The sequence below is a fragment of the Brassica napus genome, chromosome C8 (assembly GCF_020379485.1).
Source record: "Brassica napus cultivar Da-Ae chromosome C8, Da-Ae, whole genome shotgun sequence".
NCBI classification, from domain to species: domain Eukaryota; kingdom Viridiplantae; phylum Streptophyta; class Magnoliopsida; order Brassicales; family Brassicaceae; genus Brassica; species Brassica napus.
Genome location: NC_063451.1, coordinates 3,842,077 through 3,863,900, shown reverse-complemented (window position 1 = coordinate 3,863,900; position 21,824 = coordinate 3,842,077). Strand labels below are relative to the sequence as shown.

Sequence of the window (21,824 nt, the reverse complement as noted above, 5' to 3'; positions counted from 1 at the left end):
TAATTTTTTCTTCTCATTTTCTACCACCTTTTTTTATAGAAAAATAAATAACAAAAATATTTCTTGTTAAATTTGAGAAATAACAACTATTCTTTTTTATTCTTGCAATTTTATTTATTTACATTTTTTTTATTGTTTATTCTTTTTTCCAGAATAGTTATCAGTGGAGCCATTATCCATCGAGCAACGTAATCCTGATTAGTTAACTTTATAGCAGGCGGGAATCCGACACAAAGTCTTACAAAGCCCAACCTATAAAAAGCCCACGAAAGTAGAGCCCATCACAGACAAGGGTGCGTATTCCGCTTTGACTTACCTAGTCCCAACGGTCACCAACTTGATTAAAAATATATACTTCCATAAAAAAACAAAACAAGACTCTACCACGTGGACGGCGTGGATCAAATAACACGCTCGAGGAGGCAGCCACTAGATGAGATACTGGAAATGACATGTTTACCCCCAAACCAAAACAAAAGAGATTATAAATATATGTCCTAAAACCCTAAACTGAAAAATATCTCGCGCAGCTTCTTAGGGTTTGTTTGCCTCTCTCCTCTCTCTTTAACCTAGCAGTCGCTTCTTCTTCTCAGATTCGCCATGGGTAAAAAATCCGCCACCAAAGTAAGCTTCGTCTCCTTCTGGGTTTTCCAATTAGCTCTTCTTCGTACTGTTTAATGAAACTCTGTTTTTGTTTCGTGTCTTCAGGTTGAAGCAGCACCTGTTGCGATTAAGGCGACCAAACCTCTGAAGAAAGGTAAGAACTTTATGTTTCTTATGTGTCAAAGTGTGTGTTTTTTCTAATTGAGTCCTTATTTTTGTTGGTATCTGTAGTTTTAGTCTGATCTGAACTTTTGTATCTATTATACTTCAGGTAAGAGAGAGGCTGAGGATGACGTGGATGCCAAAGTGAACCTTAAGAAGCAGAAGAAGGATGTGATTGCTGCCGTCAAGAAGGAGAAAGCCGTGAAGAAGGTGCCTAAGAAGGTTGAGAGCTCCTCAGACTCTTCAGATTCTTCTGATTCCGAGGAAGAGGTTAAGGTATAGCTCTCAGTGTCTTACTAGTATCATTGTTGATTCGTTAGATTTAAGAACTTGAAAGTAACTCTAGGTTAGACTCTGTTTAGTGTCTATCCCATAGGAATAAATTGTTATATGTTCACTGAGATTTTTTTTTTTGAAATAATGTTAGGCTAAGAAGGTTCCTGCTAAAAAGGTTGAGAGCTCCTCAGACTCATCAGATTCTTCTGATTCCGAGGAAGAGGTTAAGGTATGATACTCACAAACTGTAGATTAATCTCTGTTTGATGTTTGTCTCATAGTATTGTATTGTTCATGTTAGGCTAAGAAAGTTCCTGCTAAGAAGGCTCCAGCTAAGGCTGATTCAAGCAGTGAGGAGTCCTCTGACGACTCTTCTTCAGATGATGTAAGAGTTTTGTGGTTGTTTATTACTGTGTTTTCAGTTTTGTACTTTGTGTAGCGTCTTTCTAAAACCTTCAATGTTTTGTCTTTGAAGGAACCTGTGGTAGCCAAGAAGGCCACTAACGGAAAGGTTGCAAAGAAAACAAAAGATGACTCATCTTCTGAGGAGGAATCTTCAGATGATGTTAGTTTTTGATTACTATGCGAGTTTTTAGCCTGCACTCCTTGGATTTTATTGCTAACATATTTGGGGTTTATCATATATTTCAGGAAGAAGTTGCTGTTACCAAGAAACCTGCTGCAGCTGCTAAAAACGGCTCTGTGAAGGCCAAGGCAGAGAGCTCCTCTGAAGAGGAAGACTCTTCCGATGAGGAATCTTCTGATGAAGTAAGCACCTCCTCATAAGTATCTTTTACTGTTTTCCTCTTTATGTTTCTGAACTATGTAACTTATTTGCGTGTTTGGTGATGGGCTAACAGGAACCTGCTACAAAGAAACCTGTTGCTGCTAAGAAGCCAGCTGCTAAAGCTAAAGATTCTTCATCTTCTGACGATGATGATTCATCGGAAGATGAGTCTGAGGATGAGAAACCAGCTGCTAAAAAGGCAGCTCCTGCTACCAAGGCTGCAAGCAGTTCAGAATCATCTGATGAGGTAGATTCTCTACTTAACTTGATCAATAAGCAGCTTCTGATGTCCTGTAATTTGAATCGTTGTTGATTTGTTTGATTTTTTGTCATTCCAGGAAAGTGAAGATGAAAAGCCTGCACCTAAAAAGGCTACCACCAAGGCAGCTAAAAAGGATAGCAGTAGTGATGAATCTGAATCTGACGAATCAGAGAGTGAAGATGAGGAAGAAACCCCAAAGAAAAAGGTGTGTGAGATGTTTCATTATGATTCCAAAATATCAAAGTTGAGTTTCTATTGCATAAATTTTTTATAACTTGCCGTTTGCTGATCTAATGTTTTTTACTAAAACAGAACGCTGATGTAGAAATGGTGGATGCTGAGGAGAAACAGGTAAGGAATCCCCCAAGTTTCTCTAATTTCGTTTATGGATCATTCTTTGAAGTTAATTTGTATTTCATCCTTTTGTCTTTCAGCCTAAGACACCAGCAACTCCTGCTACAGGAGGACCCAAGACGCTCTTTGCTGGTAATCTCTCATTCCAGATCGAAAGATCAGACGTGTAAGTATCTCTCTCTTTGGACAAGTTCAGTTTTTTGCCGTGATCTAATGATAGTCTATCCTCCAAATACAGTGAAAATTTCTTTAAAGAAGCTGGCGAAGTTGTTGATGTTAGATTTGCTACCAACAAGGATGATGGCAGTTTCAGAGGATTTGGCCATGTTGAGTTTGCTACTTCTGAAGATGCACAGAAGGTGAGTGCTAGTTTTGTACTTTTAAGTATTTATTTTGAAATTTGCTTGCTGACTAAAATCATTTGTACCTCAGGCATTGGAACTTCACGGTAGAGCCTTACTTGGTCGTGACATTCGTCTTGATTTGGCTGCGGAGAGGGGAGACAGACCCGCATACAACACTCCACAAAGCGGTGGTGGTAACTTCAGAAGCGGTGGTGGTGAAGGTCAAAAAATATTCGTCAAGGGATTCGACTCGTCCCTTCCTGAGGAAGATATCAGGCAGGCATTGACTCAACACTTTGCTTCATGTGGAGAGATCACAAGGGTCTCTCTTCCCATGGACCGTGAAACTGGTGCTTCCAGAGGGTGTGTGACTTCTTCTTCCCTCCACTTTGTGTATTATTTTCTCTCAGATGGTTAACTAAAACAATTGTTTTAAAATGCAGAATTGCTTACATTGACTTTAAGGAAGGCGCAGAGAAGGCGTATGACCTTAATGGTACTGAGTTGGGAGGATGGAATATTGTTGTCGATGAGGCTAAACCGAGGGACAGCAGTGGTGGTGGTGGCGGCGGTGGTCGTTTTAGTGGTGGCGGAGGTGGTCGTTTTTGTAGTGGTAGAGGAAGAGACAGTGGGCGTGGTAGAAATGGCGGTGGTCGTTTTGGTAGAGGAAGAGACAATGGTGGTGGCCGTGGATTCAGCAGACCTAGTTTCACTTCCTCAGGTACGTTAGTTTGTTAATAGATGTTGTCTTGAATCTTGATAGTTAAGTAATCCAGCTTCTCACATGTTCTTGGTTTATTTTGGCAGTCAACAAGAAGACTACCTTTGACGATTAAAAGCTTATGGGGAAGAGTTTCCTGTGTGCTCAAGTCTTTTAGCCTTGTGATGCTTACTCATCTTATTATTATTTCAGCTTTTTTTTTTCTTTGCTAGTCCAGTTGTGTCTGAATCCTTATATTATTGTCTGAATTTAAATTAAAACTCAATTTTGAGTGCTTTTTGTGTTGAATTGTTGTCTTCCTTGAGCTTCGAATTCCTATCACTCAAATGATAAACGACTTTAAAACCGGATGTTAACAAAGAGGATTAGTAGTAACTTATAACTGATACCCATAGAGGGGCAGATTGTCAGATTTCATTTGCCCCTGAGGAAGGTGGTATGCATTCTTTTGCCCTATTAAGCCTATAGGTCAGAGATCTTCGGTCTGAAGCTTGAGGTCCGGTCCCTCTGAGAATTGTTCTTGATGAGCACTTAGGGTATGTAGTAGTACCTAGAGTTCCCGGCCATCCAATCAGCAGTTATTGAATGAACTGTTCGATTGGTGCATTGCTTTGGAGTATGATGTTGGTGTTGTTTTGTAAGACAGAAACTGTGAAGATTTTCAGAGAAAATGAGAATCAGAAATGCCCGAAGAGGCAAGAAGTTGTATAGAGCAAGCAAGTAAGAAGATTAACAACCTGGTGGGTTCTGTTGTTTGGTATGGTTTAGAAGATCCTCCTCCGTCATTACATATGATTCACGGAACATGAGTAAGAGCACACAGTTTATTGTTTAGTTACCTAATCTTCCCGAGAGTTTAGCGAATAGACCAACAAGTGAAGCTGTTCCAGACAAAAGTTGGTTCTGATTTGCTCGTGGTTTGTCCTTCATCTGAATAGTAATCATTCTGATCTGGTCCATCAACAAGAGCACCGTGGATAACATATCAGCGTGAGACATTCTAAACCAACACAGTTCACAGAAGAACGTTGAACAAAGATTGAAGGGAATGACGGGCCTGTATGGTGGACTCTGATTGGATATTTTGGTCCATATCCAACTTGGCAATTCATTCCTTGACAGTTTTTCAAAGAATGTAATCAGTACATCTGCAAGGTGAAAGAACCTGTGGTTAATGCATTAAAGCAGCAAGAAAAAATGGTTTTGTGTTCCTCAAAGATTTGATTACCTGAGATCTAGCAATGTCTAAAAGTGCTTGAGGTTGAACCGAACCATGATGAAAATTGAGTTTAGCATGTGCTGCAGAGAGATAATTTATAACATACATCAAACCACCTGAATTTTCCTCCACTAAACAAAAAAACATTCAATATTCACCGAATTTTATACTAAATTAACTTACCAGTTGTTTGAATGTTGTAGCCATCATTTTCTTTTAGACAAGCACAAGAAGTATATCCACCTTCTTTAACTTCTAACAATATATAAGCACACACACACAAATCAAACAAGAGTCAAGATTAGTATTCTTGAAACTTCAGAAATAACATTATTGAAGAAACCAGGTTATTTACCTTGGTGACAAGGACTTGAACACCGGCTTATCTGTTATATGTTATCCAAAGAGAATTCTCCATCCAGTTTCACCCATGTAACCGGCATTCTTTCAACCTATTTCAAGTGGCACTCATCCCCGCAGCCCAAAGAAGTTCATCCTTGAAGAAAGTAATTACACAAAATAAACATTTTTTTTATTGTACTGAAACAAGATTTACTGGAAGGAGGGAACTGGAAAGATTTCAGAGGAAAACTGATAAAGGGGTTATACCGAGTAACCGATGATGACATGTAGAAAACCTTTACATTTGGGATTGAATCAGTGTATAGTCCTATGTACTTATCAGCAGATGAGGATTGCTGAAAACACACAACAAAGTTTCAAAATGGTCAAAATGATCACTAGGATGGATATATAAACCAGGCTGAACCGGGTTTCTAATCAAACCCAAACCAGAACTTGGACAAAATTAAATTTAGCTCGACCAAATAAAAATAATAAAAATATTTCATTAAGGGTCCGACTGGTGACTAGGTCTGGACATAATTAACTACACCCAAAATCCGTACTCTAAGCCGAACCGAAGTAGCGGGTTTGGATCAGTAACGGGACCATGCAAAATACCGAATGGGTCTTTAGCTCTAAGCAGTCTCGGGTCGGTTCAGTCGTGTACCGAGATCCTAGTAAACCGATCTTTATACATTCCATGTAGTCAACTCTTTCTCACCTGTTCTGATTACCGTTCGGCGAGCAAATCCTAGTCCCAAAATCTCTCGATTGGATCTCTTTATAATTACAAACTGGAAACAATAAATCTACTGATTTCTTTGTCTTCTGCTCCATCTGAGAATTAGAGGAATCACTTACAGGTTTGTTTATTTCATGTCTTCTGCACTTCTTCTTCTTCGGTTCTTATGAATGCTTTGGTAATCGATTCAAAGTCAATCGCCTCGTCTTCTATTTGCATGTCGCTTGATTCATCTTTTATTCATTTGCTTTTTGCATGTTTTCTGTTACTGAAGATGTGGACACGTTTGAAAGAGACATTCTTGATTCTTAATCACATGAAACAAACTTGTATAAGCTTAATACTCAATATGAATGTTAAATTGTTAACACTCTTTTGCATTTTTCAGAGTATGGAGATGAGATGAAACATCCCCAACAATACTAAGCATTTTGATTTACGTCTACGTTTTAAGATTCTGTTTTATGTATGTGATTTGAACAATTAATTTGTATTGTCTACTAGTGTATTGTGTGATTTTGGAGTTCGATATGGTATTTGACTTTGGTTGTTAAATTTTGAAGTCAAACTACTTATGTTTTGGTGTGTAGTGTTTTTAAAACCGGACCGACCCGATGGTTGAACCGGGTTTGACCATGAACCAGATACATAGCCGGGTTGGGTCTAATAATTGGTTCGACCATGAACCGTGAACTTCAAACTTTAGTAATGAACATTTTATTTTCGGATTTGATCAGATTGTTGAGTTATTTTCGGTTAATTTATTAACATTCGTTTTTTTTTGGTTACAAAACCCGAAACCGAACCGGACCCATTTTAACTTCGGAACTAAGCGGATCCTGAGTCGAATGACCGATCCGACCCGAACCCGATAGGTTCCGAATTGAATCCATACTGAAATTTCATATAACGCGAATGGGACCTCTGAGCTAAGAATCGAAAACCCAAAAATTCATTAGCCCGAAACGAAACTGATGGGGGCACCGAACGCCCATGCCTACTGGTGACCATTATAAAAACAAGAGAAACGAATAAGAAAAAATGCAGATGAATAAAATAGCAGGAATGAAAAGGAATGATTGTTACATGCAGACTTACGTAGCTACGGGTGCTCCTTTTGGTTTCGGGAACTCTTTGAGAATGAAGAAAGGCGGTCCTCTGTGGGTGTTAGGACCTAATGGTTAAGTGCGAGGCATTTTTTGGGTTTGGATCAAGGTTTGTGAAGATTGATATGGGGGTTGACTTAATTTTTTGGTATAGATGGGGAATCCATTAACTGCTTGGATGTAAGTTTGTTTAAGCTCGTTTGAGCAAATAAATGAAATTAACAGATGACACAAAAAAAAAAAGTATGGTTGTTCCTTTTCAAATTTAACAAAGAATAGTTTTATTTTTTATTTCTCTAAAAAAAAAAAGAATGAGAGGGGATCAGAAGGGAAAATCATTGCTCGTGAATGGTGATTCTTTTTAGGAACCTTAGAACACTTCCAAAGGAATTCTACCCATTAGAGTTCTAAACATGCAGATATACATATATATATATGTATTGTTGTATGTGTGTGTGCAATTGTGGGACCCATGATTTTACGGAAAACCTAACCGAGAGTTTCTTAAAATTTTTTTTTAAAAAAACTCTCGGTTTGGATTCCCGTAAAATCATGGATCCCACAATTATACACACATACAACATATACATACATATATATGCATGTTTAGAACTTCAATGGATAGAACCCCCATTGGAGATGATATTAGGGAATGTATTATTCCTCGTCATTCTTTAGTCATCATTCATTCTATTCTAAGATTACTAGAAAAAATTGCCCAAGTCCCTAAGTATTAAATTTTTTTTTTTTTGACAGTAAACAACTATTCTGTTACTCAAACCTGAGGTGATCTAGGTAGCTAGACCGGAATAGAACAACCAATAAAACATAAAGATCTATGAAAAGAACGTGCATTCCTAGCTAACGAATCAACAATCACATTCTGCGTTCTTGGAAAGTAGCTGATCTCGAAGTCCGAAAACACACAACCGAAGAGTTTGAATGATTTCCAGCTCAGTTGAGAAGTTGGGCCAAGCTTGTGGTTGTTCTAACATTGCAATCAGATCCTTGTAGTCTGTCTCAAACCTCTGGCAGGTCGAGTGTTGTATCATGCTCTCCATTGCCCATTGCAGCGCTTCCAGTTCCGAGTGTAAAGTTGTCTCCCGTCTCCTTAAATTCCTTGACCCCATTAGCTGAATCTTCCCCATGGTATCCTTCCAAACCCATCCCATACCATTAAACTGAGCTGTGGAGGTCCATGAACCATCCACCATACAAATATTACCCAAGCTTAAGGCTTGTGTTTCTTCGGCAATCTGTACCTGTTTCGGAACCGGCACAGTGTCTCTTGCATTGTACCAAGCTTGGTACTCGCTCTCTGCATACATGACTAGTTCCAAAGGGTCTCTGTCTATGCCTCTAAACAACTAATCGTTCCTAACTTTCCAGATGTACCAAATTATCCAAGGATATGAGTCTCTATCATCTTCTGGCTCCACAATACTATTATTTCTCCAAAAAAGATAGTCCATATTAGCATAAATACTTGGTACAGGGAAGATTTACGGGCTCGACGGTGTTGATGATAATTTCCATGCATGTAAGGCCGGTGGACACTCAAAGATCGCATGAGTAACATTCTCTTCTGGCGCTTCACATTTTGGGCAATAACTATCACAACACATGTTTCGGTGTACCAGATTGATTGTTACGGCTGCATGTCTTGAGATTAATTGGATGAAAGATTGACCCATAAAATAGATAAAATTATGCGCCCTGAGTATTAATTAAAGGGCATAAAATAGATAAAATTATTTGAGAACTTAGAGAACCAAAACGACAGAAGTCCCGTCGTTTTCGTGCTGTTCCGCCTCACCACTCACTCATTCACCTGAGCGGCGAAGATAGAGGCGAATCTGAAAGGGATTAGGGTTTATACGATCTCAGAAGAAAAGTAAACAATGGCACAAGACTCGGAGAAGAGGTTCCACCAGATCATGGACAAGCTCTTCACCCCATCGAAATCTCCGCTTCCTTCCTCCTCCTCCTCCACTAGGTCAGTATTAGATCTCCATCTACCTTCGCTAAGATCGATTCCGACTCTTTACAATCGTTAATCTGATTTCAATTTTTAGATGATTGTGGTTGCATAATGGAAGCTGTAATCTAGTCACTTGTATATCATTTGTTTGTCTCTGTAGCTCACCTGTAGAGCAGCAATCAAGAGGCAAGAAGCGTCCGAATCCTTCATCTGCGTTAGCACTTGTTGAGCCAAAGACTGCATTAGCTACCATTGATAGGTCTTTGAAGGCTCCGGCCACCGGGACATCACAGTCTGGTCTTTGCAGGCCGTGGGATAGAGGAGACCTTATGAGGAGGCTTGCTACTTTCAAGTCCATGACTTGGTTTGCCAAACCCCAGGTCTACCTCTTTCTCACCTTTATTTCTGCTATGGAATGCTTAGCTGATTCCTGTTCTCTGTGTGTGGTGGTAGGTTATTAGTGCTTTGAATTGCGCGAGGAGAGGGTGGGTGAATGCTGACACTGATACTATCTCTTGTGAATCTTGTGGAGCTCATCTTTACTTTTCAGCACCGGCTTCTTGGTCAAAGCAACAAGGTACGGTGTGGGCATTTTCTTTTGTGTGTGTAGACTAGAATCGTCTTGTGTGTGTATATACAGTTAACAAGTTGGATATCGTCTCTGTTGGTTTCTTACAGTGGAGAAAGCAGCCTCTGTCTTCAGCTTAAAGTTGGATAATGGACACAAACTACTTTGTCCGTGGATTGAGAATTCATGCGAAGAAACACTTTCGGAGTTTCCTTCAATGACGCCGCAGGATTTAGTAGAACGGCATGAAGAACGGTCTGAAGCTTTACTTCAGCTTTTAGCTCTGCCTGTTATCTCACCATCAGCCATTGACTACATGAAGACCTCTGACCTGGAGGAATATCTTAGACGACATATTGCATCTGGCGACACAACAGCCGAATGTTCTCAAACGGAATCCTTTATCAATCATGTTGGAGCGAGTCCGGCTCAACTTTTCTACCAGGTTTGATCTGCACTCAAGAAATCTCAATTATTCCTAGATAACATAAAACACTTTTGCAATCTGGTATAACATTTCCATGTTCATGTTGTGCTTTCAAGGCACTTATATGATATTTGTAGAATAGGATGATCCTTATACTATTGTGCATCTATCAATATAGTTCCCTTGGTCCGTCATTCTTCCCAATTCATTTGATTTTGTTCATATAATATAGTTAGCTTAGAGACTTACAGTTAATTAATGATAACGTAATGACTATCTCATCCTTTCTAAGAGGCATTTGGTTTATTTTTTGAGTCATAGCTAATAAGAAGTACTGTTGCATTCATGTTTGCAGGCACAAAAGCTTATCAGTTTATGTGGATGGGAACCGAGGGCACTTCCCTATATTGTGGACTGCAAAGATAAATCTGGCGAGGCCTCTAAGGGTACAGATACTATTGATTTGCTTCCAGAAACTGCTACCCGTGAGCTTCTAAGCTCCTCCAGTTCAACTTCGAATCCAAATGGAGTATCAGAGAATAGTGAAAACCCAGTGGTTCCCGACACACTAAACTCTGATCCCAGTTCTGTTGTACTAGACTGTAAGCTCTGTGGAGCCTGTGTTGGGCTCTGGGTTTTCTCAACTGTTCCGAGACCACTGGAATTGTGTAGAGTCACCGGTGACACAGAAGTTAACACCGAGAAAAACTCCAGGGATGGTACTCTTCAAAGACAAACTTCAAGCTTACAGTTTACCATAGCAGGAGGACCCCCAGCAACGAAGCAAAACTTCAAAGCGACCATATCGCTGCCTATTGTCGGCAGGAACTTGAGGTCGAGGTTTGCTTCTTACTCTAGAGATCGTGATCACGGGACTGACAATTCTATTCAGGATCAGCAGTGTAGGACACCAGAGAGAAATGGAGGTGGTATGGAAAATAGCGATCAAGACATGATTGATGTGGGGGAGAAGGCTGATGGAGGAAGAAACGCATCTGATTTAGATAGTAATACTACACCACAAACCAAAGACAAACAACTGATGGTGGTAACATCAAGTCTTCCTGAAAACTATAAACCAAAGGATTCAACTGGAGGTAAATTGCTTAAGAGTATCATTGCAGATACAAATTTCTCAGATTATTACAAGCACTAGTTGTTAACCAAACCAATGAACTATGCTCATAGCTAATTGTATGAAACCTCTCATAAGTAGAATGCTGTAGGCTTGTAGCACTGTGCTTGACACATCTTTCTTTGTGAAGATACAGGTAAATCAAACAAACAGATGGAGTTTGATCCGATCAATCAGCATAGGCATTTCTGTCCTTGGATCTGGTCGACTGGTAGAAGAGGCCCTGGATGGAGACGGACTCTGTCCGCATTACAACGCCAGAAGGGATCTTGTCAGACTCCACCGTCACCCTCTTCCATTTTCAAGGTAACTTATTTTTTTTTTCATTTATTCTTAGGCAAAGTAATTCGTTTTTAGTGTAAGGATGGAAACACGCTATTTAGTATTTGCAGACTGATATAACTTAACTCCGACCATTCCCATTTTTCTCTCAACATAACTACATGAGCCCCTTTTATAGGAACAAGTAGCAGGATCGAATAATTAACAACCCACAATATATTTTTGGATGGTTCTGAGCATTAGATAAATGATCAAATTGTAAAGAACAAGAACCATATGCTTTTCTACACCCGGAAGATTATTGCTATTTCATCAATTATAATGTCTTTGATGATTCTTTATGTGTTGTTTTCAGGTAGATGATCCGTTAACATCTGTTCGGAACCTATTTAAGTCGCCATCCCCGAAAAAAGCAAGACTGAACAGAGGATCTTCAAGCTGAGACATTGACGAGTTGTTCCTAAAAAATCATTGAGGCCTCTTTGAAATTTAAAACTTGAAAACTGTATTATTCATGTGTTCTGAGTTTTCTGTTGATTTCGTCAAAAAAGTAGTATCTGTTGTTTAACCCATTTGAAATTGCTATAGCTTGAAATCATATACACATGAGTTTGTATTGGAACATTTTCTCAAACTAGACGTTAGAGCTTCAATAACCATAGCAGAAAGTTCAAGCCAGCAAATAGACATAACTAAACTTCATCGTATCACTGTAGGTGGTATCAGCTCCTAGCTCAGGTACATAAACACAGATCGGATCACCTTTCGGTATAACCTATAATTAAGAGCATTTTTATATTAACCTCTCAAGTCTCAAGTGTTTAATGCTAATATGAAATTTATCTAACAAACCTTCCGTACTCTCCCTTTCTCTTTTAAAATTTTTACTTCTGTGGTAAAAATTTTATGATGCAACCAATAAAAAATGTTCCCATCACTCGGGGTTCTCAAAGTTAAGTGAGATACTCCTTGTGACTAGAAACTTAACTAGAAATGTTGATGTATTAGCTAAAAATGCTAGATTAAGAACTCAACAATATGTAATCTCGTGGATGTAATAATAAAATTAGAATGTTAACAAAAAAAGAAGTGAGATACTCCTTTCGAATATATTATATGGAAATGACTAAATCCCTTTCTGTTCTTGTTTATATATTAAATATTTTTATAAATAATATTATGTATTATATTATATTAGATATTATCAAGAGTATGGATATTTTGTTTTCCAAAAAGATAAAATGTAGTTTCCTTTTTTTTTCCAACTAGTTTACAGGAATATGAAACTCAAATGTGCGGACTTTTCCAGAATTGTTATGGAAAATGACAAGCGCAAAGACATCCCTGAGATGCAACCAATTTTTGATTGTGTCATGTTCCACTATTTTATTTCTTTAAAATACTTTTTAAGAATATATATAATGCATGAATACTTTATATTTATATAAAGTAATTATCTAGACCGTCCTCGGATTCATGGCTCAATATTAGCAGATTTGTGGTTTTTGTAGCAACTTCGTTTACAGCTTACATAGTTAGACACGCGCTAATGGAGAGCGTGTAACTCATGGGACTATGATTACGCTAAAACGAGAAAACTGCGAGAAGGGCGCGTGAGATTTGTATTTATTATGAGTTGTGTCAAATACATGTGGAAGTCATATGCCTTTGTCAGCTGCTGACGCGGAGTATGTGGACCCTTCAGAGTTGCCTTTTTAAGTTTGTAGAGTCTAAAGCTTGACACGTGGGGTTGGGTTCTTAACGCGTTGTCATATTGTACTTCAAATCTTTGCAAGTAGGTTTAACTTTTGACCGTTTGGTATTTGTTAAGAAAATCAGAACTCTGCCTCTGCGTTTCTAAACTTTTAAATCTTTAAATGTCATTTGTCTATGTTGATCAAAAAAATGTCATTTGTATACCAAAAGTCCTTAGCACCACGAACACGACCAAAAACTCTATGTTAGCAATTAATGTATCGATCTATAGATGATGGTTTCGACTTTCGATAAATAATAACATAAAAACTCGCAATCGTGAAAATAAAAGAATATGAGAAATGTAGTGGTAATTTTTTTTTTACTTACGTGTGAAATGACCGAACATGATTCCTTGACTTTTTTTTTTGAAACTTTGATTGATGTCTTTAAAATTTTTTTGATTGGCAACCAATGAGAGAATCAAGTTATTTCCCGAAATAGTGTAAAACTGCATAGTATTCACTCTATCTTGATAACAAAAACACGGTCCATGATTTCAAAAAATGCATAACAAAAACACATTCGACCCACTTTGATTTATTTCCACAAACATAAATTCCAAATTTCAACATTCAAACTATTATTATTATATACATATTGAGACGCTGATGAGAGAAAGTGAGTCACAAGAACTACGACATAAAACCGAACCCAATTCAATTCTCCTTTTATCAGACCAAACACAAAGGGAGAGAGAATAATAATGGGAGACGTACGGAGGATCGTGGTGGTTGTAGAAGATAAAGAAGCGGCGAGGACGGCGTTGCAATGGGCACTCCATAACCTCTTCCGTCAAGGTGACATCATAGTCCTCCTCCACGTAATCTCTCCTCCGCCGCGCAAGAAGAAATCGACAGCGGCGCGTCTCCTCCGACGCCACGGATACCATCTCGCCCTCTCTTTCCGTGAAATCTGCGACGCTTTCTTCAACGTGAGTGAAATGAAATAAGTCTGATCCCAAACTTTCTCCGTTCTTGATTTTTTTCGTGATCGTGGTTAACTTACAGACGAATACGGAGATAATAGTGAGAGAAGGCGACGAAGATGGAAGAACCATCGCTGAAGTGGTGAAAGAGCTTGGTGCATCGATGATTCTCGTTGGTCTCCATCAAAACAGCTTTCTTTACAGGTACTTTTATGATCGATTCTACAGTTACGGGGTCATAATAACTAAAGATTCTGAATTAGTAGTTACTCTATCGATGTGTAGATGGGCAATGAGTGGGATTGATGTAACTAGAAACTTGGGCTGCAAAGTGATTGCTATAAAGCAGCCTTCGTCGGAAGAGTCGCCGCCGGGAAAATTGAAGGGACGCATGACCTCACATACGACGGCGACATCAGATAGTTTAACTAACTTTGACTTTTCCCAAATCGAAATTTCTGGATTACAGTAAGAATTCGTACCCTCCTTGTCTTCAGTTCAATTATTCTTTTTAATATTGGTTGTTTATTTTGGTAAACAATAATAGATATCTCTAGTTCTTTTCTTTTTTCAATTTATTAGAGAATACTGAAGCTGATGATAACATGGCACTTTGTATGTAACAGGGTTCCTGAGATTCGGACACCTAAAGTGCCATACAGATTATGTCCGAGTCCTCGTGCGATACTTTGGAGAACAAGACCACGGAGATCTAAAGCTCGATACGCTGTAGTTTCATAGAATGATTTTATTCCAAACAAATGGAAAGAAACAAAACTCTACCCTCAATTTTTGTGTCAAAGAAACAAACAAATTTTACTCCATACCAAAAAAAAAATTTGTTTTTAACTATGCAGACTGGAGCTTCTCTCTCCTCACTTAGAGAGAGGTTTCTCTCGAGAAAGCTCTATACCTCTTACCAGACTCAAATCTTTCAGAGGATACAGCTTAGTTAGAGAGGGAAAGAGCTATGTTTGGTTGTAAATCTTTTCTTTCGCTCGGCGAATTCTCTTTTCCGGTTGCAGAATTATTTTTTTCGCAGTGGCGATTTTGATGTGGTTTTCAACCAAATCCGAGTTGATCGACATGTTTAAACTTTCTCGGATTAGGAGTTGAAGGTTTTTTTTGTTGTGTGTGTGTACTTAAAGCTTCATCTCTCTGTTTTAAGCTGAAATTCCGACTGTTTTCTTAAAGTTTCGTTTCTCTTCGTTAGTTATCCTCTATTTTCACTTTCTTAAATCTTTGCGTCTATAATCTTGGCAAAGTCTTCACAAGAAGTGAAAAATGGAGCTTTGCATGTTTGTTTGGCGGTTTACTTCAGTTGAAGAAAAGTCAAAGTTTGTTTTATAAACAAGCCTTTTGACAAAGACTGTTTGCTGAATCGTTCATAGTGGCTTGGTAATTTTAACATCTGATGAAGAGAGTGAAATTCAAGGAAAGCATAGGCGATCTGAGAGATTGAAGCGTACAAATAGATTCAAAGTTGGTTTGCTGGCTAAATTGTTTCTATCCACCAGCGGAAGTTTCTTGCATACGGCGGATCCGGTGAAGAAGCAGCACCATCCCTTTGTGTGACACGTAATCTCTATCTTTACTCAGCAGAAAGCATGTGGAGTACAGCTGTGATGTCTAAAGACATCCTTATCTCTAATCTTTTGATGTTGGATTTAGTTTGGGGTAATTTTGTAAGGTTTAGCTTTGATCCATTTGTATCAATATCAGCCCATGGGCTTTTTTAGGCATGGACGTTCGGGTTGGTCGGGTTTACGCTATAGGTCTTATACTAAAACTTTATTAGTACGGGTCGGGTTCGGATAATAACTCTTCGGGTTCGGTTCAAAATTGTATTGCATCCTAAAACCCATAAAATAATCATATATCGTACGGATACGGGTTATATCGGTTCGGTTCGGATATAACCAAAGTAAAAAACAAAAACTTTGAAACAAAACATAAAAAAACATATAAAGTAAATAAAAATTAATCTGTCACACATAAAATTGATAAAATAACAATAAAATGTTAAATCAAGAAAACAAACATTATTTGTAAACAATACGTATTGTCTTATAGAGAGTAGATTTTTTATTTCAATGAGAAAATTATAAAATACTTATTTATAACTAATTATATATTTAAAGCATATATTAAAAATTTAATATTTATTATTATATATCATATTACCACAAATATTGAATTTAATAATTGAAATACTTATATATATTTCAAAATATATATATTGACTATTAATTTCGGATTTTTCGGGTTACCCGTTCGGGTTCGGTTAATAACTTTATCTTTTTACCTTTATATATACGAACGTTTTCGTTCGATTGTAATTCACACCTCATCTCTCTTCTCCCTCTTTATAATAAACTCTCTCTTTCGTATATTCATCTTATATTAGTGTTATCTCCTTCTTGCGGGTATAAAATTTCGCCCTTATTTAAATTTCTCGATACTATAAAATTGTAAGTTATTTCATAACACGTTATCAGCACGATCACTTTGCGATTCGGTAAAATTTATATGTATCATATATACCTTACTATAATAGTCGGTATACCACCTATATTACTATTTATTATTTTGTAGTAATTGTTTTAGTTAATTATCATTTATCTATATTGTGGACGGTATGTCACCTCGTTAATAAAATTTGGTTGTTAAATACACTATAATTATTGGTTTGGCTGTGCCGCTGCATAATTTATTTAATGTTATAATTTTTCTATTATCATAATACGATTGATATTTATTTGTTTATTATATTATAGTTATTATATAAATGTTTGGCCACCTATATAAAATATTATGAAATTTACGAAATTTACGAAATTTGGTTGACTGATTAAAGCAATCTTTTCAGATCGATTTTCGTTCATGCGATTTAATCCCAACGGTCACAAAGAAAATTTTCAAAATTTTTACCCTTTTCCAAACGGCTATGAACAGTATTTTCATCTATAAATATACTCATTCTTCACTCATTTACTTCATCCAAAATATTTCTATGTTCTCTCAAATATTTTCAAATCGCTCAATTCCGGGTTTTCATTGCAAGAAAGATGATTCGTATATTTGTGGTTTTATGTGCTATTCTATTTTTTACTTCTATGTATGGTTTTTTATTGGAAAATTTACTCTTCAAGAATTTACGCTTAATGTCGGTTTACTTTTCTATGCGTTACTTCTCCTTGTAATTGCGTGCACTATTAATATAAATTGTTTATTTTAAAATTACAAAATTCTAATAAAATATATTATTTTGTGTTTTAGAAATACAAATGGCAAGAATTGAACATCTTCAATTTCCGGCTCTCAAAATAACTGGCGAAAACTACGTCGGATGGGTCGCAAACGTGAAACCATATCTGGTGATGAAAAAGATAATCGGTAACAAATCGCCGCCTGAGCATAAGGTTGAAGCGATAATTTTCCTGAAGAAACACCTCGATGAGAACGTCACTCATGACTATGCGAGCATAGAAGAACCAGCTGAACTGTGGCAAGCTTTAAAAGAAAGGTTCGATAACCAGAGAGAAGTCAACCTCCCTCACGCTCTAGAAGAGTGGAAAAATCTGAGGTTCCATGATTTTCAAAAGGTTGAGGAATACAATTCCGCTGTCCTGAGGATAGTTTCACTCCTGAAGTATTGTGGTAACCTTGTCTCTGAGGCAAAAATGATGAATAAAACGTACAACACTTTCCACAAACAGCTTCATTTCCTGCCCGAAATTTACATAAAATACGGGTACACGAGATTTTCTGAATTGATGGTTGCGCTCATGTTTGCTGAAAAGAACAATGAGCTCCTGATTAAAAACCACAATTTCCGACCTACGGGAGCCAAGCATTTCCTGAAGTGAATGCTACGGCGGTAGAAAAATCGGAAAAGAGAAACCAGACCAACCGAGATCGTGGTCGCCGTTTCAACAGCAAATGTGGGAAAACTTACAATCCCAAATGGAAGGGATCTAACAAGTGGGTTAGATCCGAACAAGTTTCTAAAGGTAAAGAAACTCAAGAGGATACCACCAAGAAGCGTGAGACAGTATGTTACAGATGTGGCTGTAAAGGACATTAGTCTCGTACCTGTCGTACTCCTCCACATCTCTGTAAGTTATATCAAGAGTCCACGAAAAGAAAAACTAAAGAAGTGAACCTCACTGAAAACTTTGAAGGGACATCGTACCTCGATGCCTCTGACTTCGCAAATGAACTGGACTAGATTACTCCTGAAAAGAACCGAAATACTTATAATAAGACTATTGAATAGTTTTTAGTATTGTTATGTATAATTATTACATTTCCTGTTTTAAGCGAAAAATGATGTTTTAACGTCACCTTAATGTATAATTATTGTGTGTTTCCTTATATGATTATTATATGAATGAATTTTATGTTTTCTTTTATTAATATTTATGGCAATTTCATAAATGGATCAAAATGTTAATGGAGCAAAATTCAAGAAATGAATTCGAGAAATATGTATACCAGATAGTGGAACTACACACACTATTCTGAGACAAAATATATATTTCTCTGATATAAAACCGACAAGAATTGTCGTCAATACAATATCAGGTCTTGCAGACGTGATTGAAAGAACTGGTAAAGCAAACTTTACGTTGCCGAATGGAACAAAATTTTCCATAAATAATGCTCTACATTCTCCGAGTTCTAAAAGGAATTTGTTGAGTTTTAAAGACATATATCTTCACGGATATGATACTCAGTCTGCAACTAAGGATGGAAAGAAATACATGTATGTAATTTTTGAGAAATGTGGCAGAAAACACATATTGAAAAAGTTTCCAGAACTTCCTTCGGAACTACATCGTACTTATATCGATGAGATCGAATCAAATCTTGTAGTAAAACGGAACCCAGAAGAGTTCACATTATGGCATGAACGCCTCGGCCACCCATGCACTACAATGATGCGTAAAATCATAGAAAGTTCACATGGTCATTCACTGAAAATCCAGGAGATTTCTCAAGGGAATAAAATGACATGTGTTGCATGTTCTCTATGAAAATTGACCGTAAGGCCATCGCCAACCAAAATCGATAAAGAATCACCAAAGTTCCTTGAAAGAATTCAAGGCGATATATGTGGACCTATACACCCACCTTGTGGACCATTCCACTATTTTATGGTATTAATTGACGCATCCAGTAGATGGTCACACGTTTGTCTATTATCATCTTGAAATGTGGCATTTGCGAGATTTCTAGCCCAGATAATCAAACTGCGAGCACAGTTTCCTGATTATACTATTAAAAGAGTTAGATTAGACAACACTGGTGAATTCACATCCGATCATTCAATGATTATTGTATGGTAACGGGAATTGAAGTTGAACATTATGTTGCTCATGTTCATACTCAAAATAGTTTGGCTGAATCTTTAATTAAGTGTCTGCAACTGATTGCAAAACCATTGATAATGAGATCAAAACTTCCAACCTCTGTATGGGGACATGCTATTTTGCATGCAGAAGCACTCATTCGGATCAGACCGAGTGCACACTATAAGTATTTCCAACTACAGTTAGCGTTTGGTCGAGAACCAAACATTTCCCACTTTAGAATCTTTGGTTGTGCAGTATATGTGCATGTAGCACCACCACAACGTACAAAGATGGGACCACAAAGGAGATTGAGAATATATGTTGGTTGTGATTCTTCATCAATTATACGATATGTAGAACCACAGACTGGTGACGTTTTTACGGCACGTTTTGCCGATTGTCATTTTGATGAGAAAGCATTCCCAGTTCTAGGGGGAGAAAACAAAAATGTAGAAAATGATATCAAATGGAGTGTACTTTCGTTACTATATCTTGATCCTCCTACTAAAGAGTCTGAACTAGAAGTTCGACGAATCATGCATTTACAGAGTATAGCTAATCAGCTACCTGATGCATGTGCAGATACCAAGACGGTAACTAAATCTCATATACCAGCCGTGAATGTTTCTGCTTGTATCAAAATATCAAATGAGCAAGGAAAAACAGACGATACACAAGAGTCTAAAACACGCTTGAAGCGTGGCAAACCTGCTGGTTCTAAGAATAAAATTCTTAGAAAACAAAAGGATGCTGAGACAAAAGACACCCAAAATAGCAGAAAGTATTTTGAAAGAAACAAATGATGAGAACATTAACAAAGTAGAGCATCATGAGTCAGAAAGGAATAATGTGATTTCTATCAACTACATCCATAATAAGAGCATCTCCAATGTAAAACTCCATTTTTTCTTCCAAAATGGAGAAAAAATGAATATGGAGTAAAAATGCTCCAACCCCACTCCATTTCCTACTCCATAATGGAATGATGAACAAACAAAAAATAGATTACTCCATTTATGGAGTAAATTCCATTATGGAATGAAAAATGAAGTTGAGTTGGAGCATTCCTTACTCCATATTCACTTTTACACCATTTTAGAGGAAAAAATGGAGTGGGGATAGAGATGCCCTAAGAAGATATGGAATAGAAATGAACATGATGATGTTGATGATGTTTTCTCATATATTGTGTCAAGTGAAATAAATGAAGAAATCAATTATCCAGAACCAAAGTTTGTCTATGAATGTCAAAAGAGACATGATTGGAAACAATGGAAAGATGAATACAAGCCGAACTTGATTCGTTTAATAAACGAGAAATATTTGGATCTATAGTACTCACACCTGCAGATGTGAGACCAGTTGGGTACAAATGGGTTTTCGTTCGAAAGCGAAATGAGAAAAATGAGGTTACGAGATACAAAGCTCGTCTGGTGGCTCAAGGTTTTTCTCAAAGACCTGGAATCGATTATAAATAAACGTATTCTCCAGTTATGGATGCAATCACATTTAGATTCTTGATGAGTCTAGCAGCTGATAAAATCTAGAGATGCGTCTCATGGATGTTGTTACAACTTATCTATATGGATCATTAGATACTGATATCTACATGAAACTTTATGATGGATGTAAAATGGCAGAAGCATTAAGTTCCAAACCAAAAGAGTTATGTGCAATAAAATTGCAAATATCATTATATGGATTAAAGCAATCTGGACGTATGTGGTATAATCGTCTCAGTGATCATTTAACAAAAGAAGGATATGTGAATGATCCTATATGCCCATGTGTTTTCATCGAGAAAACAATATCCGGATTTGTAATAATCGCGGTATATGTTGATGATCTTAACATTATCAGAACTCCAAAGGAAATACAAAAGGCATCAGACTATCTCAAAGGAGAATTTGAGACGAAAGATCTTGGACAGACACAGTATTGTCTTCGCCTACAAATAGAGCATTCACAAAATGGTATATTTATGCATCAATCCACATACACTAAAAGAGTGTTGAAACGATTTAACATGGATAAATCAACTCTTCTTAGCACTCCGATGGTCGTTAGATCACTTAATATTGAAAGTGATCTATTTCGACCGCCTGAGGAGAAAGAAGAGATACTTGGTCCGGAGGTACCATATCTAAGTACAATTGGAGCGGTGAAATACCTTGCAAATTGTACACGGTTTGATATATAATTTGTTGTAAATCTTTTGGCAAGATTCAGCTCATCTCTAACTCGAAGACATTGGAATGAGATTAAACATGTTTTTCGTTACCTCCAAGGGACTATTGATTTATGCTTGTTTTATCCTAAAAGTTCAAAAAGTCAAATGGTTGGTTTTGAAGATGCAGATATCTTTCAGATCGCACAAAGCCCGATCGCAAACAGGATACGTTTTCACGATCGGAGGCATTGCTATATCTTGGCGTTCTCAGATTCAAACGCTAGTAGCTACCTCTTCAAA

The 21,824-nt window shown here is 37.3% G+C and overlaps 3 protein-coding genes and 1 long non-coding RNA gene across 8 annotated transcripts; 3 read left to right on the top strand and 1 right to left on the bottom strand.

Moving 5' to 3' along the window:
* Positions 1-479: 479 nt before the first annotated feature.
* On the top strand, positions 480-3,797 carry LOC106423765 (nucleolin 1-like). Of its 4 annotated transcripts, XM_013864523.3 has the most exons (15): positions 481-624; positions 709-757; positions 875-1,041; positions 1,193-1,270; positions 1,343-1,426; positions 1,517-1,606; positions 1,693-1,809; positions 1,902-2,075; positions 2,167-2,295; positions 2,403-2,441; positions 2,525-2,610; positions 2,683-2,803; positions 2,877-3,151; positions 3,232-3,509; positions 3,596-3,797. In XM_013864523.3, the coding sequence occupies exons 1-15, from the start codon at positions 601-603 to the stop codon at positions 3,622-3,624; spliced, it is 1,740 nt and encodes a 579-aa protein (XP_013719977.2). In that variant the 5' UTR covers positions 481-600; the 3' UTR covers positions 3,625-3,797. The 4 variants fall into 4 exon arrangements, with proteins under 4 accessions (XP_022564628.2, XP_013719977.2, XP_013719978.2 ...); XM_013864524.3 differs by lacking the exon at positions 1,193-1,270; XM_013864526.3 differs by lacking the exon at positions 1,517-1,606.
* Positions 3,667-6,194, bottom strand: LOC106419741. The gene is made up of 3 exons (XR_007327446.1): positions 4,738-6,194; positions 4,247-4,657; positions 3,667-4,158 (listed from the first exon to the last, which is right to left on the bottom strand). It is a non-coding gene; the product is annotated as an uncharacterized LOC106419741 (long non-coding RNA).
* A 2,454-nt stretch (positions 6,195-8,648) lies between these two features.
* On the top strand, positions 8,649-11,951 carry LOC106423775. 2 transcript variants are annotated; one of them, XM_013864534.3, is made up of 7 exons: positions 8,649-8,917; positions 9,063-9,282; positions 9,356-9,479; positions 9,581-9,915; positions 10,253-10,994; positions 11,163-11,338; positions 11,670-11,951. In XM_013864534.3, exons 1-7 carry the CDS (start codon positions 8,823-8,825, stop codon positions 11,754-11,756), a joined length of 1,779 nt encoding a protein of 592 aa, XP_013719988.1. In that variant the 5' UTR covers positions 8,649-8,822; the 3' UTR covers positions 11,757-11,951. The 2 variants fall into 2 exon arrangements, with proteins under 2 accessions (XP_013719988.1, XP_013719990.1); XM_013864536.3 differs by having other exon boundaries at positions 8,666-8,917; positions 11,169-11,338.
* Positions 11,952-13,579: 1,628 nt separating this feature from the next.
* BNAC08G03160D lies at positions 13,580-15,764 on the top strand. The gene is made up of 4 exons (XM_013860402.3): positions 13,580-14,003; positions 14,080-14,201; positions 14,283-14,465; positions 14,624-15,764. The coding sequence occupies exons 1-4, from the start codon at positions 13,776-13,778 to the stop codon at positions 14,736-14,738; spliced, it is 648 nt and encodes a 215-aa protein (XP_013715856.1). The 5' UTR covers positions 13,580-13,775; the 3' UTR covers positions 14,739-15,764.
* Positions 15,765-21,824: the final 6,060 nt, after the last annotated feature.

Bases quoted from the DNA above. Each gene is read 5' to 3' on its own strand.
- LOC106423765 (XM_013864523.3), top strand. From the start codon at position 601: ATGGGTAAAAAATCCGCCACCAAA. The intron at 1,271-1,342 runs GTATGATACTCA...TGTTCATGTTAG, and splicing joins ATTCCGAGGAAGAGGTTAAG to GCTAAGAAAGTTCCTGCTAA. The intron at 3,152-3,231 runs GTGTGTGACTTC...TTTAAAATGCAG, and splicing joins GAAACTGGTGCTTCCAGAGG to AATTGCTTACATTGACTTTA.
- LOC106423775 (XM_013864534.3), top strand. From the start codon at position 8,823: ATGGCACAAGACTCGGAGAAGAGGTTCCACCAGATCATGGACAAGCTC. The intron at 8,918-9,062 runs GTCAGTATTAGA...TTGTCTCTGTAG, and splicing joins TCCTCCTCCTCCTCCACTAG to CTCACCTGTAGAGCAGCAAT. The intron at 9,916-10,252 runs GTTTGATCTGCA...TCATGTTTGCAG, and splicing joins CGGCTCAACTTTTCTACCAG to GCACAAAAGCTTATCAGTTT.
- BNAC08G03160D (XM_013860402.3), top strand. From the start codon at position 13,776: ATGGGAGACGTACGGAGGATCGTGGTGGTTGTAGAAGATAAAGAAGCG. The intron at 14,202-14,282 runs GTACTTTTATGA...ATCGATGTGTAG, and splicing joins CAAAACAGCTTTCTTTACAG to ATGGGCAATGAGTGGGATTG. The intron at 14,466-14,623 runs GTAAGAATTCGT...TGTATGTAACAG, and splicing joins ATCGAAATTTCTGGATTACA to GGTTCCTGAGATTCGGACAC.